Source organism: Amphibalanus amphitrite, unplaced genomic scaffold, assembly GCF_019059575.1.
Source record: "Amphibalanus amphitrite isolate SeventyFive unplaced genomic scaffold, NRLGWU_Aamphi_draft 000142F_arrow, whole genome shotgun sequence".
NCBI classification, from domain to species: domain Eukaryota; kingdom Metazoa; phylum Arthropoda; class Thecostraca; order Balanomorpha; family Balanidae; genus Amphibalanus; species Amphibalanus amphitrite.
Window position 1 is genome coordinate 464322 of NW_024881637.1, and position 17563 is coordinate 481884.

Consider the following 17563-nt stretch of genomic DNA (forward strand, 5'->3'; position numbering starts at 1 on the left):
TTCATTCAGCAGGCGGGCTGCTGCTCAGCGTGCAGTTCACGTTCAGCTGTAGCCTGCACTCAGCCCCCTGCTGACGAGGGCCGGTATCTCAGCTCGGGAGCGGGACCCTCTGCCGACCTGCCGCGACACCTACCGTGGGTCAGCGACAGCCCAGCCACGACTGGCGCCACTACTGACACCTGGCGGTCAGTGGGTGTAACTACACTTGTAGTACGCCCTCTGGCCGGTAGATGTCGGGCGCTGAGGGTGTCCGGCAGGCCGGGTGCGGTCCGGGAGCGCGGCGGCGTCATCCCAGGTGGTTCGCCGCCGGCGGCGGCGGCAGTGACGCGCCGGTAGCCGCTGGGACCGCGAGGTGTCTGTGAGGGCAGTGTGTGCGGCGCGGCTCTGCACAATGGCGCGGGCCCAGGCGCCGCTCCTCTGGGTGGTGGTGGCGGGGGCAGTGACGGTCGCCGGCGGACAGAGCACTGAGTCGGCCTGCGGCACCGGCCCCTCGGTGGCAGCCACCGTGTTTGCCGTGCTGCTGCTGCTGGCTCTGGCCGCGCTCGGCGTCGTCATGTACCAGTACATCTGGAAACCGCGCCACTGTGAGTTCAGCCGTCCGGGTACATACCATCACCCGCGTCTGCACTTAGTAGTTACAACCGCCCTTCTACCGTCAGGGTTCACTGCGGCCTTTCTCTTCTGTTTTTTTCCTATGAAGCATATTTTCCGTCAGTTCAGTACCTATGCCCAGAAGTAGATATCAATGAGCTTTCACCGCTCAGTCTGTGTACCGTTTCCACCTCAGAGTGAGTTATCAGCATTCAGCAGCCTCGTAAGGCTCACAACAAAGAACGGGCTCCTCAGTGGAGGCGGACGCTGCGCGGCTCCTGAGCCCTTATTTGGCCGTCTGCGGCAGCCTGTTCCGCCCCGGCGCTCTATTACCATCTAAAGAACACGCCACTCGCCCACCCGACTATCGCTGGCCTGCCCGTCCCCACTGGTCCCCCCGCCCCTCGCATACCCACCTGTCTCCCTTCAACCCGTCCCTAACCATCCCTTCCAGTCTCTGCCAGTCCCCGCCGGTCCTAACCCGTCACCCATTCCCCTCTGTCCTCTCGTCCCCAGTGGTTTTCCGTCCAACCGTCTCCACTTGGTCCCAACGCGCTGTCTTCGCTAATTGGCTCCTGAATAATAGTCTGCTGGGCCGGTCGTTCGCCGATCCCTTCTGGCCCCGACCCATCCCCAACCGTTCCCAACCCATCCCATCCCATCCCATCCCATTCCATCCAGTTCCCATCCCATCCCAACCCGTCCCATCCCGCCTCCACCGGTCTTCGCCCGTACCAATCGGTCGGCACCGGCCGCCCCGACTCGACCGGCCCGGTAAAAAGCCAGCCCAAGGTCAGCTGTGCCGGTCCGCGGGCGGCCTCAGCTCGCCGGCGGAGGCGGGCTGCTGCAGCTCGGCAGCTGCGGCGGCGGCGCGCTTACTTAAAGGGACCCTCCCACCTTAACATTAGATTTGAGTTGAGATAGCCAAAATGGGGTCCCTGGCTCACAATTACCGGTTTCGGCACTCACAACATCGAGAAATGCCTTAAATCGGAAATATTGAATTTCAAAATTGCAGCATTTTGATTCAGAGGGGCTAATGCTTAAGAATACCCCTCTGAATGTGTGACGTCAGCGCTAATATCTAACAATTTTTAAATGTTTGACTAAAACGTTTTGTAGCACGCGGTGGTATATGCTATTTGCGCGCAACATCTGCCGCAAACGCCGCACTTCTAAAATAAAGTCGCTAGAAACAGCGGAGATCCCAAAAAAGTAAACAAAAGTAAAAGTCTAATATCTTGAAAACCGGTGAATATTTTTCGGTGAAATTTGGTAGATATTTGTTTTCGCTCTTTCTGAACCGAGCGACATCACTTTCATGCCAATTCATAAACTTTTTTGAAGGTGGGAGGGTCCCTTTAACCCGGGCGTAAACATCGGGGTCGGTGGAACGCCCCGCGCGCGACCGTGGAACGCCTCGTGCGCGAGGGTGGAACGTCTAACGTGCCGCCGAGCGCTTAACGCAGAGATGTGTGCTAAAAGCGTAGTATGCTGGGGTATCTGCTGGGAGGGCGGTACACTGGGTGATGACTGCAGAGCGCGGTACACTGGGTAGCTATGGTCGGTACGTGGGTATTTTTTATGGTTCGCTGGGTGCCGATGGTCTGACTCGATACACTGGGTGCTGTGCTGATCTCTGGGAGCGCTGCCCGCTATAGGTACAGGTCTCGCGGGTTTGAGCGGTAGGTAGGTTTTGCACCTAGAAAATTTAGTGTACTTCAGGCTATATCTTCGTCGTCTTTAGCTTTTAAGTGTTGAAGATGAGATCGACTTGTTGGGTAACAAGCCGGCCATGATCGTGTAAAATGGCTTCATCGTAGATCGATTAGTTTCTGAGATATAACCGGAAATGTAAAAGTGCAAAACCTACCGCTTAATCTCGCGAGAGCCGTATATCTAAGCTAAGGCCTGAGAGCGCTCTACGTTGGGTGTCTGAGCTGAGGCCTGGGAGCGCTGGCCGCTGGTGTCTGAGCTGGGAGCCGAGTTGCGTGCTAGCAGCTACCGACAGGGCACGGTTCAACGCTCTCACATCACTTCCTGCAGCAGGAATTCCGAACCACCGTAACTCACCGCGAAACAATTCAAGGAAAGCGTGCATCAGCCATTTTGGCACTTGAATGACACTTACACGGGCAAGATATGTTTGTCTTTACGTAGAGTGGCGTAAAGCATCATTTATAGGTATGCGCCATCATAATATTTGCTTATATAAATACATATAATTGTGATGTGATGTTAATTTCTCATAAACGTTCCGTTCCAGTAATACGATCATGCTGGAAATATCCCTTCAGCAAGTTAGACGTAACACCTATCTCACAAACCACAAGCCATTCGTCAGCATCTGACATGTAAAACCCGCAACAACGCGAGACCGCATCAAAACTCTCACATGTGTTCTGCGTCCGTGGTCTCTAATTCAGTCACGGTGACTTTCCAATCACTTTCTCGGAATGTTCCATGAGCTCTGCACTGCCATCAGTCACCGTTTACCTCAGACCGTCCAGCGTGCCTCTGTCCTGCTATAAGGGAGATTGGAACAGACCGGGGGCCCCTGTACACTGTACAGCTCATTTGTCACCTGGAAAGGAAGAGGAAGGTCGGCCCCGTCACATGGCTGCGCGCTGACTCACGGAGCTGTCAGCGCGCGGACAATGGTCGGACAGACTAACGGCGCCGCGCAGTTTCCGTGACCGACCACTGGGCACTGAACACTGACCACTGACCACTGAACACTGTGAACACTTTGACCAGCCGTACCGGCCAGATGGACAGACGCTGGCATGCAAGGCTGACCAAAGACTCGACCGGCCGCCGTCACTCCCATATCGGCCGCGGGTGAACCGCGGGGGCTTCCACTCGGGTAACCGCAACGCGTGATCTGGCGAGTCCTTCATCAGCAATGGCGGATTTCATTTCTTCATAATCGCGAACACCTTGTGCCTTCAAAGAAGACAGATTCGCTCTTTATTGCAGACGGACGACGATTTGAATGGACATTTCCTCAATGTGGGTGAATCCGGCTCGTGGAATTCGCCCTCAGCGATAGGTATATGTAGATGTTATGATTATGTTATGACCGTGAGTGCAGTAGTGGTACTGAGGTCAAAGGTTACCTTTGTTGGGTTTTCTTGCCGCAGACCATCTGGTTTGCTGAAGGTTGTGATGGAAGGGCCTTAGCAGCCTGACTGTCAAGACGCTCAGGGCTCTACTAAACGGAAATGTTTTCTAAGGAATTGACGACAATACCAAGACGTTACAATGTCTTTTGATCGATGCCCAAGATGATTCCCAAGATGAAAAAGATGCCCAAGCGCTTCCATAATGTTCTATTCACTTCACCCTCCACGCCAACGACACATGCAGAGGGAAGTTTCATGCGAATTTAAATGCGCCACGCTGGGTAACAATATGTTTCACCACGGATAAATGAGTTTCACTGCGAGGCATTGGGTGTCACTGTGGTCGAGTCGGTTCACTTCACCATCGGCCTTGGCAGTGCACGGATCTTGCACCGTTTACACTCGACAGAAGGTCGGTTCCGGGTAATCGTGTGGCTGCATGGCAGTGAGGCAGGGTCATTGTGGTTTCTCTCAGCGGCCTGGCTGAACTCTCACGACGCACTGAATGCTGCAGCACATAGTGCAAATTGCAGAGTGGATGGTATACTGAGGGTATACATGTAGGTATGCCTCGAATAGGATCAGGGTACTGCTACCCCTTGAATAGAAATAAAAATATTGTAATTCCATGGACACAGACGAGGCAACTGGCGTATCCTATTCTGACACGAAACGGGCGGATGTTATCTATCTATAAGCCAATCAAGCATAGCGCTCATGAACCAGATCGTTTACCAAAATTGCTCAGCGTCGAACTTGGTCCTTGCAGACGGCTTTCTAGAGAACTACGACGATCGCCCAAAGACGGTCACGTCGATTGCTCTTTGGATTGGCTGATTGCTTTAAATGTTCACGTTCAGTCTGACCACGTCTGACATTCAACATATCTTAGTTGGTACATAATAGTAGCTCGAAGCTCGAAAGAGGTCTACTACGTCCAGGGTTGAATCACGAATGTCCTTCCATTTACTTAGTTATCTTGCCGTTGTTTTGAGGTTAGGGAGCAGTTTCCCTACCTGAATACTCTCTAGCCCACATTCGAATCCCACGGCTGTCAGCCCTGAGCCCCGTTCTATTCATCATCACGGACTGGAGCTGAGCGCCAAGGCTGCCACCGCCACTGGCCGTGACATGTGCAGCCGGCGGCATCTCTCTGTGGTTGTATGTAACTACCGTCCTTCTAACTCCAGCGGGCAGACACACGGGTACTACGGCCGTGACAAGTGTGTAGACGGTGGCGGTTTTCTGCGGTCGTACCGTCCTTCTGAGGCCTGCGGGCAGACAGGTGTGCCCAAACAAACACGGGGATGTTCGCAGTTTGTACAGCTGTGGCGGTGTCCCACAGCCTCATGGTCCGCTGCAGACATGGGATGCAGACGGGGACGTGCCGCCGGCCTCAGGTGTGCTATTGTACATACATACGTGACGGCGGAAGTTGAACGGACACTGGACAGCGGACAGGATGTCGGTCCGGTCTGGATCTTATTCCTAATGCCAGGGTCGCCGGTGAAATACAATGCTAAAAATTATACCTTTTTTGTGATACAACAATAGACGCATATCATTAATTTCAGTTAAATCGGGCATAAAGCTACTAATGCTTTTTGTTTATATACAATACATGAGTAGTTTTTTAAGTCCGAGTGTAATTGCATAACGGATATATGTAATGATACGTTTTAATTCATTCATCAAAACTGCATTTGATATAAAATCGAAAAAAAATCTTTTGTTAATCCCTTTATTCAAATAGACAAGCACGCAACGGCACATGTCGGCAACTGTTAACATCGACCCGTTACGAGTCCTGTTTGAGTCGACTAATTTTCCTTGTCACCTGTCTCCCTTCCAGAACCGACGTTCCTTTGCAATATGTATCGCTGTGTTCTATTGCGGTCTGCTGTGCGCGGACCTGTTATTTCTGACCAGAGTGTCTTACCTGTCATCTTTACTGACCGTCCTACCTCTCCCGATACCTCCATCGAGTGTGGCCCGTGGACTGACGGTCCCTCCTCCCTCTCCCGCAGGCTCCAGTTTGGAGAAAGTGGTGCTGGCAGAAAACGGCCAGCCCGAGGGACGGTTCGCCTTCGACAACCCCTACATGATCGAGGACGATGACATCGGCAGCAAAAGTGAGTCACAAAGTGCTCCCAATCTGTATCTGATGCCCAGATGTGCGGCGCATCAATGCTTATTCTCAAAGAGAACATCGTCTAACTGAATTATCGTCTTCAGTTACTGTTATTGAAATAAAGTGATAACATGTGACCATTAATGTGCGAATGTATTAGACGAGCAGACAAATAACAAATAGACAAGCAAGTAAGCAAAGAAAAACATAAGATTTAAGCAACTTAGGCAAGACAGCTTGGACTTCATTTCATTCATCAAATTTCATAAAAAATGCAATAATGAAAAAGCAGAATTTCCCAAGCAAGTTTTCTGTGTTATCTGTCTTCGCCAGTCATGGCCAGCATATGAGCAACAAAATGAGGAAAGCTCGCTATGTTCTTCAAGATCCAACTATAAAATTGTCAACCGTGCCAAGTCAAAAAGCGCATGGCTATATATGTAGTTCCTCGCCCGCAGCAGGCAGTTACGAGTCCCATTTCTTTGTCTCTGCGGCCTGCGGTGCACTGTCGATAGAGTACATACCGGGTGGATTATGACGCCGGCCACAGCCGCGCTGACTGCGGCCGGCCGTAATTTCCTTGCTGAATGACACAGTTGTTATTCCTCGCCGGCGTCTGCGCTGACCTTGCAGGTAACGACCGGGCCACCCCACCCCGGCACCCTCCCTGCCGCCGCCTCTGCAACGCTGCTGCGCCGCCGATCAGTTGGTTTGGTTTGAAGGTGGAATACAACCGCCTCTGCTCCCCTTCGCAAAGGCGAGGCATTGCAAAAATAATGCCTCTAAAACTCGATAAGGAAACAGTCGTATGTTGAAGACACCCGATGCTGAAAAAGATCAACTGGAGCTCAATCGGTGATTGCCTGTTCCCGATATTTTCACGCCGGTATGCAGGCTGCCAGTTTTGTATAACCGTGCAGCCGCTGGGGTGAGTTTTTCACCTCTGCCGCTGCGGTCGGCGCTGTGGGAGGGGGCGCCGGAGACCGGTTTGACCGCCCCGCGCCGGCCGGCCGGGTATGGTGGAGATGGCTCCTGCACGGCGGCGCGGTCCGGGACCCTGCAGCTGGCTGCATCCCTTCTCCCCGTGCAGAGGGGAGGGGAGGAGAGGCAGAGGAGCGCAGGAGAAAGGACTCTAATGACGGTCACGGCTCGTCCAAGGCTTATTTGGCTACGTCGGTGACTTGTACTTTTATACGTTTGGTCGGACTGGGTGTTTGGTCTGTAAAGATGTGACCTGCATACGGACGTAGCTGCAGGTGCAATAGGCGGGCGTTTGCTCTGGACTGCACCTGAGGTCGTCTGTCGGTCGGGGAAACGGCTCGGCAGTTCTCCGAATAGCTAACAAAAGCGAGCCAGAGCATGACAGCCGAATCGCACGAGACGAGATTTAGGCATATTTTCCTGATATCTTTCACGCATTACTACGATATATTTTGAATTGGATGTGCATTGCTCACATCAGATTGTAGGGAAAACATAACATTTTGTAATGAGCGTTATGCTTGTTTTTTTACCAAATTAGACTGACCCTGAGGTATTTTTAGTTTTGTGTCGACCATTTTTCATTATCATTATATTGACGTGATGATGTAGCTAATCAGCACATGCATTATGCTGTCAAAGATAATGCCGTATGACTGTTAATGCAGGAGCGTACATTACTTTCTGTTATGAAGAAATAGTATGCAGTGCTCTAGCGAGGAACATCTTGATATATGTAGTTAGGATTTTAAATGACCTTTTCCTCGAAAATTAATTGGAAATCCATTAAAAAGTAAATATCATATTGTTTGGCAAATTTTCGAACAACAGTTCATTCTCAAGCCACATGAAACAATTGACAAGCAATTGTTGACAATTGTTTCATGTGGCTTGAGAATGAACTGTTGTTCGAAAATTTGCCAAACAATATAATATTTACTTTTTATTGAATTTCCAATTAATTATCGAGGAAAAGGTCATTTAAAATCCTAACTACATATGACTTTCTGTTATGATTAACAATTTGTTTTTCCAAAAAGTATGGTTTTCTGGTTTGAGTCCTCGTGAGTGCCGCGTGTATAACTGTACAATCCATTTCGATCTTTAGGAAAGCTCTGACAAGCGACACTTAACACCAGCTAAGCTGTGCTCAGCCACCGGCGACCCTCTCATTCAGTCAGTATCGCTAAGAGTGCCCTCACGCCTAAGCCTCCTCGTGTCCCCACTCCAGCACGACTGACGATATTTCCGTACAGAACGGCGATCGTATCACAGCCACTACGGATCAACTGCCTTATGATTTATCGACTTACGTCGTTGTTGCTATTTTTCAGGTACCCTGCCGTGCCACGACATACTCGCAATAAACGAAAAGGTCAGTTTCACTTCATGTGCTTGCTTCATCATATCAGTATCACTAACCTTTGTTTCGAGCGTCCAGAGTATTGATAAACTTTAGTGTGATATTGGCTGTCCAAAATTTCAGATGAATAATTTGTGCCATTACTTTTAAGATTTGATTTCACTTCACCCTCCCAAAATTTAATGTACGCATTAATTCGTTCAGTGTCGTGAAATATGTAAAAACCGCGTGAAGTACCAACGTCGTACCTAATCGTCCGGCAGACGGGAACGTCTCGCAGCGGCGACTTCAAGACTCCGAAGAAGCACGGGTTCTGTGTCATCACTCCGACCTCGAGCAGTCAGCCCAAGGGGCAGTCGCCCAGCGACGACCTCACAGCTAACGTAGGTCACACCCGATCCCGTAACCCTAGTAATATGACAGGTCATCTCGACCTCGAGTTAGCTCTAGGGTCGCCGGTCGAGTTAGCCCCAATACGTTTGGCGCGAGATCATTGAAAAATTGATATTCCCCCCCACTGAATTATGTAATCACGTACTCGCAATGTATCCGTGTAACTTTCGCCTATGGGCGCCTTGCTGACCACGTCCTGATTTTGTTCACAGGAAGGTGACCAGGTGACCGTTCCGCTGAAAGGTCACGACTTCACCGGGTTGGGCTTCACCGTGCAGGGTGGCATGCGGGACGGCATCTTCGTCCACACGGTCTCCCAGCACGGGCCGGCGCTGGAGTCGGGCAGGGTACAGCCAGGTCAGTTCTGAGCACATGCTGCCAGAGAAGAGTGCTATCACAGGAGTAGTAGTTTCATAGACGGAATAGTAAATTGGTCCAGTCATGCGAGCCAAGGGTTCGGAAGTCTGACCCTTCCTGCTTGGAGTCTAAATCCTCGGAGAGAAGGCTGGTACAGGTAACCGGTAGGAATGCTGTTAACGGTAAATTAATCTCAGTTTGACCTGCAGTTGGCAGGAGCAAAGACCTCATAACCTCGAAGACCTGATAATAAGAGCAAAGGGCTAAGCCATCACGAAACCACTTATACGAAACGGGATCCTAAAAAGCCGTTTAGATATGTAAACGGAAAGGAGTAGACATTTATATTGCTTTCCACAAGACAAAACATAGAGTTGTCTCAGAGCAACCGACGAAATGGAAGAGCCAGTAAGGATGTGCGCTCTGCGCCTTATTCTGCCTGCTGCGCCGGTCCCTGATGATGTGGGCGTGGGAGCGGCGGCCAGTTTTCCCACAATTCACCGGCCGCCGCTCTCCAAGGCTGCCGGTGACCGGATGGTGACGTCACACGGACGTCATCACCGTGTGATCACCAGAGCCTGCTCCGGAGACGGAGGGTCTGGGATGACGTCAGACTCACCGAGTGACGTCACCACCGTGTGATTGCCGGAACATTACTCCGGCGGCTGACCGGCGGTGTGACGTCTTTTGATTGGTGGTTCAGAAGCAATGACATCACCGGAAGGCATGAGGTCCGGCTATGGAGAGGTGATATATAGTTTGGTCAGTAATCGGATGTATAGTGAAAGGAAAATGTTCATATGTGTAATTCATCAATGGATTGTTTTGAGGAATTCTGACTTAGCAAGGAAAACTTTAATTAAAATGGAAAACGTTGCCTAGGTCGACCTTGACGGTCGATTCAGAACCAGAAGCAGGCTTTCCAGGAAGCTAGTTTTTTAAAAGCTGCGTGTGACAAGTCCTGTAGTTGACTAAAACCGATATTAAAGGATTTTCCTATAGTCAAGGTTAATTTCGGTGAGGCGGGTGTTTCGGAATGGCAGGCAACTAACTAACTACAGTGCACATCAAGCTATCAAAAAGATGCCATTTTTTCTGAACCGTCGCCGAGTCCATTACGTCCCCGCGGCTGTGGGCAAATGGATCGATAGCTCAACAATGGATTAATGGATCATTGATCAACGATGGTTTTGTGCATCAAAAATCCCCTTCCGAACTCCCATCCTTGGCATCATGCAGCGCATCATACTCGAGCGTCAAGTTACCGCTGTAGCCGTCTCCAAGCCATGTGTGGTTAGTGGTGCCCGCTGCACCTCCGCAATAGCCGTTTTTTCCTTCTCTCTTCACCTCTAGTGTATCAAACGTCGTCGTAAATAAATACCAGACTCCAGTCACTGGCGCCGCTGCACGCTGACGCGCTTGCCGTGACCATTCCATTTCTCCCCTTTTCTCTCACTCCCTCTCCCTCTCCCTCTCTCTCTTCCTCCTTCTCTCTCTCCCTCCCTCTCTCTCTCTCTCTCTCTCTCTCTCTCTCTCTCTCTCTCTCTCTCTCTCTCTCTCTCTCTCTCTCTCTCACCTGATGCGCACACACCGCCGCCGGCAGCCGGCAGGGCCAGGACTCCTTTGCCTCAGGTACCTCACTCAGGTGCCTCACTCAGGTGCCTCAGGTGCCTCAGGTGCCTCACTCAGGTGCCTCACTCAGGTGCCTCAGGTGTCTCACTCAGGTGCCTCAGGTGCCTCACTCAGGTGCCTCACTCAGGTGCCTCACTCAGGTGCCTCAGGTGCCTCACTCAGGTGCCTCAGGTGTCTCACTCAGGTGCCTCAGGTGCCTCACTCAGGTGCCTCACTCAGGTGCCTCACTCAGGTGCCTCAGGTGCCTCACTCAGGTGCCTCACTCAGGTGCCTCAGGTGCCTCAGGTGCCTCAGGTGCCTCACTCAGGTGCCTCACTCAGGTGCCTCACTCAGGTTCCTCAGGTGCCTCACTCAGGTGCCTCAGGTGCCTCACTCAGCTGCCTCACTCAGGTGTCTCAGGTGCCTCAGGTGCACGGCGCTGACTCAGCAGCCGAGCAGCCCGCCGTCCGCCGGCCCGTGACGTCACCGGTCGGCACGTCTGGCCTTGGATGGCCGCGGTGCCGGCCAGGCAGCCGCTGTATGCTCTGGGTAGCCGCCGGCGAAACTGCCCGGCACGGCACGAGCAGAGTCGGCCCATGGCAGAGCCGGCAGGGACGTCCCAGGGTAGTGGTGAGGAAGACAAGTCCCATGGCAGAGCCGTCCCGAAGTACATAGATGTGTCTCGTGGCAGAGATGTCCTTGCAGACCGTCCCAAGTTAGGGATGTCCCGTGCTGAGCATCCCATGACAGAGCAATGTCCATGACAGGGCCTTCCGAAAGCAGAGCTGTGTCATGGCAGAACGTCCTAAGGAAGAGCCCAAGTGGGACCATCCCTCGCAGAGCTGTGTAAAGAGTTGTACCCTATGTAGAGCCGTGCAAAGGGAGGACCGTCCCGCCTTGGCAGAGACGAAAGCAGCCCCAGACAGTGGTCAGAGGGGAAAGTCGGCGGTGAGACGGTTAGTCCAGAGTGCCTACCTCAAGGTCAAACGTTGAGCTCAAATGTGTACATTTGAATAAACCAGACTCAGCAATCTGCACACTGCTTTCCTTGTATCGCATATCACAGGAAAATAAAAGACAAAGCGTTTGCCCCACAGGCACTTCCCTTCTATTTCTGCCCGTGTGCCGGAGTCGATCCAATGGCCTTCGGCCGTTCGACCGTCCGACCACGTTAGTGTGAGCGCTGCGGGGCGTGAACGGCGTTACTGGAGCGTCTCGCCTCGGAAACTGGCTGCCCCGGCGGTCTGGCAGCCTTCACAGTCGGGTGCGCGCACCTCTGCCCGTCCCGGCACGATTGGAAATACCGCCGTCACCGTACATATATCGACGGCACGGCCGGACAACAGCTGGCAGACGGGGAAGGGACCGGCCATTCGCAGCGATCTGACACTGACCAGGAGACTGTGCGGGGAAAATAGAGTCTGCATGAGGTCGTAGCACCTTGGTATTTGACGCTGCGGTGAAGGGATAACCTTCAGATAACATTATTCAAGTTCGGTTTGAAAGCACTCCCGACAGACAGGCAGCAGTCCCCGTCACGACCAGAGCGATGCTTTTACGAGTATCAATCTCAGATATGCAGGAATGCTCAACTAATATCTTTGCAGTGACGGGGAACTTTTGCGCTGCTAGAGTACGTCCTTCACATTTCTCAGATAATTGAGGAAGTAACGAACGTTAACAATGTTAAATGGTCGTTACGCTCATAGGCTGCAGCAGCGAGTAACCGCTGTATCACTAAAATATAGGAGTTATGCACCTCCAGTCAAAACCTTGGCAACGATTCAGCTAAGCCGCTTAGATAGATTATTGGAAAACAGCCTTGACTGCGACATTTATTGTGGCAGTGAGATTGTCACGATAGACATTCCACCTTTATCCTAAAGACGTCTCTGAGACTTTTTTACGGTCGTCTGTGCTGCAAGTTACGTAAATGACGGTAATAAATACCTGTGTCTATCTACTACCAAAATTAGACAAGGTGACCTGTGACCTGTCCCTGGTGACCACAGGCGACCACCAAATTCCATCCACAGAAAACAGACGGGTGACCTGTGACGAGTCTCTAGGGGGCCACAGGTGACCTCTGATGATCGGTTGACATGTGACCTTTTCCCAGGTGACCTCTGATGACCTCTCCCCGGCTGACCTCTGACCCCTCTCCCCAGGTGACCGGGTGACGGCGGTGACGGTCTCGTTCGCGCACATCACCCTCGATGACGCCACAGCCATCCTCAGTCAGTCGTCTCCGTATGACGTGCAGCTGCACCTGCAGAAGGCGCCCGGTGGACAGAGGAAGGCGGCGACCCCGACCGGCACCGCCGACCGCCGCCAGCAGAGCGGAACCGACCTACCAGAGGTGCGCGGGTGGGCACGACTCGACGAACGGCGTGTGTTTTTTAACATATGTAAATTATGCTGAGCGGTGCCCTGGTGTATGACAATAAGTCCTCGGACGTCGGATGAGACAAATGCTCTTTTAACTTGTCAATGTGCGTGAGAATGTGTAGCTATTTTCTTTGATCTTAATATAGGGTCGATAGTTTTTAGACAGAATGAGGGCAAAACCTTTTACAAAGTTTTCCACCAGCTGCAATGTTCATGCTGGCTCCTTATGATGAACGTTCACTCTCTCAGGGAAAGTCGCACCGCGGCGGCCGGTCGGACAGGTCACCCACCACCAGCAGTCCGTCCAGCGCCAGCAGCTCGGGCCAGCCGGAGAGGAAAACGGTCGCCGCACCGAAGGCCGGGAACGAGCCCCGAAAGGAAACGGTCCAGCATGTGCAGCGCGACGCCTCGGCTGCTGGCTCCACCTCGGAGGGCTTCCGGGAAATGGCAGTCGATGTTCCCGAGGACATCAGTAGCTCACATGAAAAGAAAGACGTAAGAAGCTAGGGACACCAATTAGCTTTATATCCCTAGGGCGATTTTCGGATCAACGAGAGGTGCCGTCACACCTCACCCATCATCTATTAAGAAAATAAATCGCTTTTCATTATAATGTCAAACCCAATTTTATTGATGACGTCTTTTCTTTAACCGAGTGCTACGCGACATTGGAAGTCAAGGTGAACGACGTTAACGCTGACACTCCCCTGACTCACTGCCCGTCTGTTTCAGACGGAGGCCTCCTCCTCGGCGAAGGCCCGCCACCTGGGTGTCCAGGTGCTGCCCCCTCTGATGCCCTCTGGATCCGCTGGCTCCGGATCCACCGGGTCCGGAACGCCCGGCTCCGAGTCGGGCCGGCGCAGTGTGGCGCTCGGTGTGCCCTCCCTGCGTCTAGCCTCGCGGGACCCGGCCGAGCCGAGCCTCGACGCCTGTCTCACCCGTCTGGCCAACGACCAGCCGTGCGGCCGGGACCTGGACGACGAGACCGGCGAGCCGAGCACCCCCAGTGCCGAGGAGGGCGACCACCGGCGCGTCCGCATGGGCACGTCCAGCTTCAACACACAGGAGCGGCTGGCCAGGAGGGAGGTGGAGGACCAGCCTGACCGACCCGAGCCGGCCAAGCGGCAGAGGAACGCCGGCGACAACACCCTCGAGAGGGAAGGAAAGGAGGAGAAACCCCGACACCAATCCGAGTCGTCCGATCAGAGCGATGCCAACATAGGCTCGAACAATGAAGGGGAGCTACAAGCATCGCGAGATGCCTCATCGCCAGAGAAACAAACGAGAGAGAAGGAAAGTCACGATGACGTGGAGTTTGGGAAGCTGAGCAGCGAGTTTAACACCCTTATCCAGGACGAAAAGCCACAGACTGATGATTCTGGTACCAAAGGAATTCACAACGACAGTGCTGTGGAAAAGAAAGACACGAGAAGCCGTAGCTCAAGCTGCAGTTCAAAGACAAGCTCTGGTCCCTCGAGCCCCGTCCAGGAGCGGCCGAAGCAGATGTCCTTTGAGCTGCCCGACGAAATGCTGTTGGCTGCGGGGGTGGCTCAGGACAGGAGGAGCCGGGTGGACCGGCCGGCGCGCAGTGCCCTGTTCAGCAGTACCGAGGTCCTCACGGACCAGCTGACGACTCCAACCGAGGAGCAGCCAGCGTCAGACAGTACAGAGGTGCTGGAGGACAAGCGGGAAACTCCTGAAAACGAGCGAACGCCCCCAGTCGCGATGCCACGAACGGTGACCCCAGACAGTCCTCAGTCGGAGGGCGGAAAGGAGGCCTCCGAGGTCGAGCATGTAGACGTGTCCGATAGAAAAGACGAGCTAGAGAATGACAAGGAGACTGGGAAGTCTCCCGTGGATCAGGCTAAAGACGAGGTCAAAGTAGTGGAAGAGGAAGAACTCACGAAGACTGTTCGATCTGTCACTGCTTATCAGGATGAGACATCATCACCGAAAATGAAGATTGACAAGCTAGATGCGTTTAAAGAAGTGCTTTCACTCACACCCTCAAAGTCTCCAAAAGACAAACGGATAAAGCCGGATGAAGATGTCGACGTTGTCGGTGAGACGGTGGAGAGGAACCACGTGGACCGATGTCCGTGTGAGGGTCCGACGTCCACCAGCACCGCTCCCCGAATCACCGGAGAGGTGACCGGTCTGATCGAGGTCGGGGAGAAGAGGTCGCCGAGGACCGAACCGGTCATCGTGGCAGCGACTGAGAGCCGGCGGCTGCAGGCGAGCTCGGAGGAGAGGATCGCCCCTCCGTCTGCCGCCGCTGTCAGTCGCGCCCGCTCAGAGGCGGCCGCGCTGCCGGAGGCGCTCAGAGCCGTGCGCGCCGTGCGGCGGCGAGACAGCGGCGGCCCGGTGGCGGAGGTGCTCGCCCGGGACGCGGCGGCCACCAGCGGCCGGCTGTGCGCCTCCACCGGCGACCTGACCCGCTCAGAGCCGCCCAGGGCCGACTCGCCGCTGGGCCGCACAGTCTCCATGCAGATCGGGGTCGGGGACCAGCCGGACGGCGGCTCGCGCGTCTCGGCGGCGGCCTGCGCGCGGGATCAGATGGATCTGACCCGGCTGGGTCAGCAGGAGGGGTACGCAGCGGCCCAAAACCGTCACATCATGTCCGTTACCTCGTCCAACGAGTCGCTGGACACGGGGTCCATTCAGGAGGAACCGGAGAACGAGGCGGACCAACTCCCTCCGCCTGTAACCACTAACGGCATCAACCACCACGGGCCGGAGGACGAGGAGGAGATGCCAGCGCCGCCTGCTGTTCCAATAGATGACACACCACGGAAAGAGTTGGATGTGCCTGTGAATGGACTGGATACCCATGAAGAGCGATCTAGGCACAGCTCAGAAGAAACTGAAGACGCTAAGGCGGAGGAGAGGACTCCGCCAGCATTCCCGCGCATCGTGCGATCTGAGCTAAAGCGAAACTCAGACTCCGATAGCTCCGATGGGAGAGAGGAATCGACCGTCGAGAGCTCATCCACTCGCACATTCTCTGTCGACTCGATCACAGCGCCCTCTGTGGTGTCCGTGGTTCTACCAGTTATTCATGAGCCCGCCGCTGAGCCCAAAACTGAGTCAAACTCATCGCCCAGCTCATCAGCCGAATCCGCCGAACTGTCTTCCACCGCCGCCCCTGGGGCAGCAGATCTCTCTGCAGCGCCCTCCGAGTCGGGTGCGGCTCCGGAGTCAGAGTCACCTGAGTCGGAGTCTGCGCCGGCCCGCTCCCGTCGAGGACCCCCTCCGAACCCTCCGCCGCGCTCCCCGGCCAGTCGACAGGCCCGGGAGCCCGACCAGTTTGAGATCAGCGCGACCGAGCTGGACTCTGTGATGATCTCACATGAGGAGTTCCTGAGACAGGAGGCCGAGCGGCGCGCCCACGTCTGCCGTCTGGCGGCCAACTTCAGAACCAGTCGAGAGCCCAGCCCGGCGCCGGAGTAGCGAGCTGACAACGAAGGTCGTGTGGTGAGGGCGCAGAGCGCTCATACTTTGTAGTCCGTCTGGTAGGGACGAAGAGACAGTGAGATATGACAGTGGCAAAGCTGACATTGGAGAGTGGTGATAGACTCAGTGTCCCGTATACGTCGGGTGGGTTTAGTGATCCACGTTTACCTGGTTGTGACAACACAACCTTATCAGTGACATTAATTAGAATGAGAAATGACGAGCAGAGAGTGCTGCTCTCTATTGTGATGCGTGTTTTGCACTAGATTCCATTGACGCTAGCCATGTGAAACGATTCGTTCTCTTGACTTTGTAAGCCTGCGCTTTTGATAGGAAATTACGGTACTATTCTTCTTTGACTCGTCTATTTTTAGACTTTTTATAACTATATTTCCTTACTTGTAGTAGCTAGAGACTCATCAAATGTGACGTATGGGTGTTGATGCTGAGAGCAAGTGAGGTGACGCTCCATGGAACCGTCCAAGAGCTGGAAACAGATCTGAGCTCCCAAGGCTACCGAGTGGCCTGACAGTGGTTCGTCCAGGGCCGGTCCTGTGGGGAACGGACCGAGACTCTCGATAACTGTGACTGTGACTGTGTGTCTGTGGGATGTCCTGTGGAGACCCGCAGTCCTCGTGATAATATTCCGTCCAACTGATACACCACTCCGGCCAAGCCATTCAGAAAGACTTTTAAAGGTAGGAACTAGTTTTGTATGATTGATAGACGGTACTTTTTATCGGACTACATAAGTGAACATCGTCATGCCGTTCGTAACTATGGATAGTGACTGAAGAGCTGCTGACTGTACTCCAATATACAGACTGGAGTAATTCAAATGTTAGTTGTCTACTTTTTCCAAAGTGTAAAAGCGATGAATAACTCAAGATTCGAGCATTAGCGCGCAATTGTGATCTCTGCGAGACACTCGGTGATAATCAGAGACCAGACGCTTGTGATTTGCTTTTCTGAGAACGGGGTAACGGTTAAATGTGACTGCGCCTGTGAGACTGGCTGGCATTTGTAAATAAGGCGTCGTTATGAAGTTGTGGGAACGTGAGCCAATGGTAGCTTGTAAACTTAGGAACTCGAATAAAGTTCTACATCAAAAATCTACTTCTTTTCGTGTGTGTGTTTTTTGCGACCTTATCTATCATATCTGTCGTAAAA

The 17563-nt window shown here is 53.3% G+C and overlaps 1 protein-coding gene across 1 annotated transcript; it reads left to right on the plus strand.

Moving 5' to 3' along the window:
- The first annotated feature begins 242 nt into the window (after positions 1 to 242).
- LOC122382540 (mucin-19-like) lies at positions 243 to 17508 on the plus strand. The gene is made up of 8 exons (XM_043368014.1): positions 243 to 584; positions 5744 to 5848; positions 8163 to 8203; positions 8455 to 8574; positions 8797 to 8941; positions 12721 to 12911; positions 13190 to 13435; positions 13673 to 17508. The coding sequence occupies exons 1-8, from the start codon at positions 392 to 394 to the stop codon at positions 16388 to 16390; spliced, it is 3759 nt and encodes a 1252-aa protein (XP_043223949.1). The 5' UTR covers positions 243 to 391; the 3' UTR covers positions 16391 to 17508.
- The last annotated feature ends 55 nt before the right edge of the window (positions 17509 to 17563 follow it).

Bases quoted from the DNA above. Each gene is read 5' to 3' on its own strand.
- LOC122382540 (XM_043368014.1), top strand. From the start codon at position 392: ATGGCGCGGGCCCAGGCGCCGCTCCTCTGGGTGGTGGTGGCGGGGGCA. The intron at 8,575-8,796 runs GTAGGTCACACC...TTTTGTTCACAG, and splicing joins GCGACGACCTCACAGCTAAC to GAAGGTGACCAGGTGACCGT. The intron at 8,942-12,720 runs GTCAGTTCTGAG...CCCTCTCCCCAG, and splicing joins GTCGGGCAGGGTACAGCCAG to GTGACCGGGTGACGGCGGTG.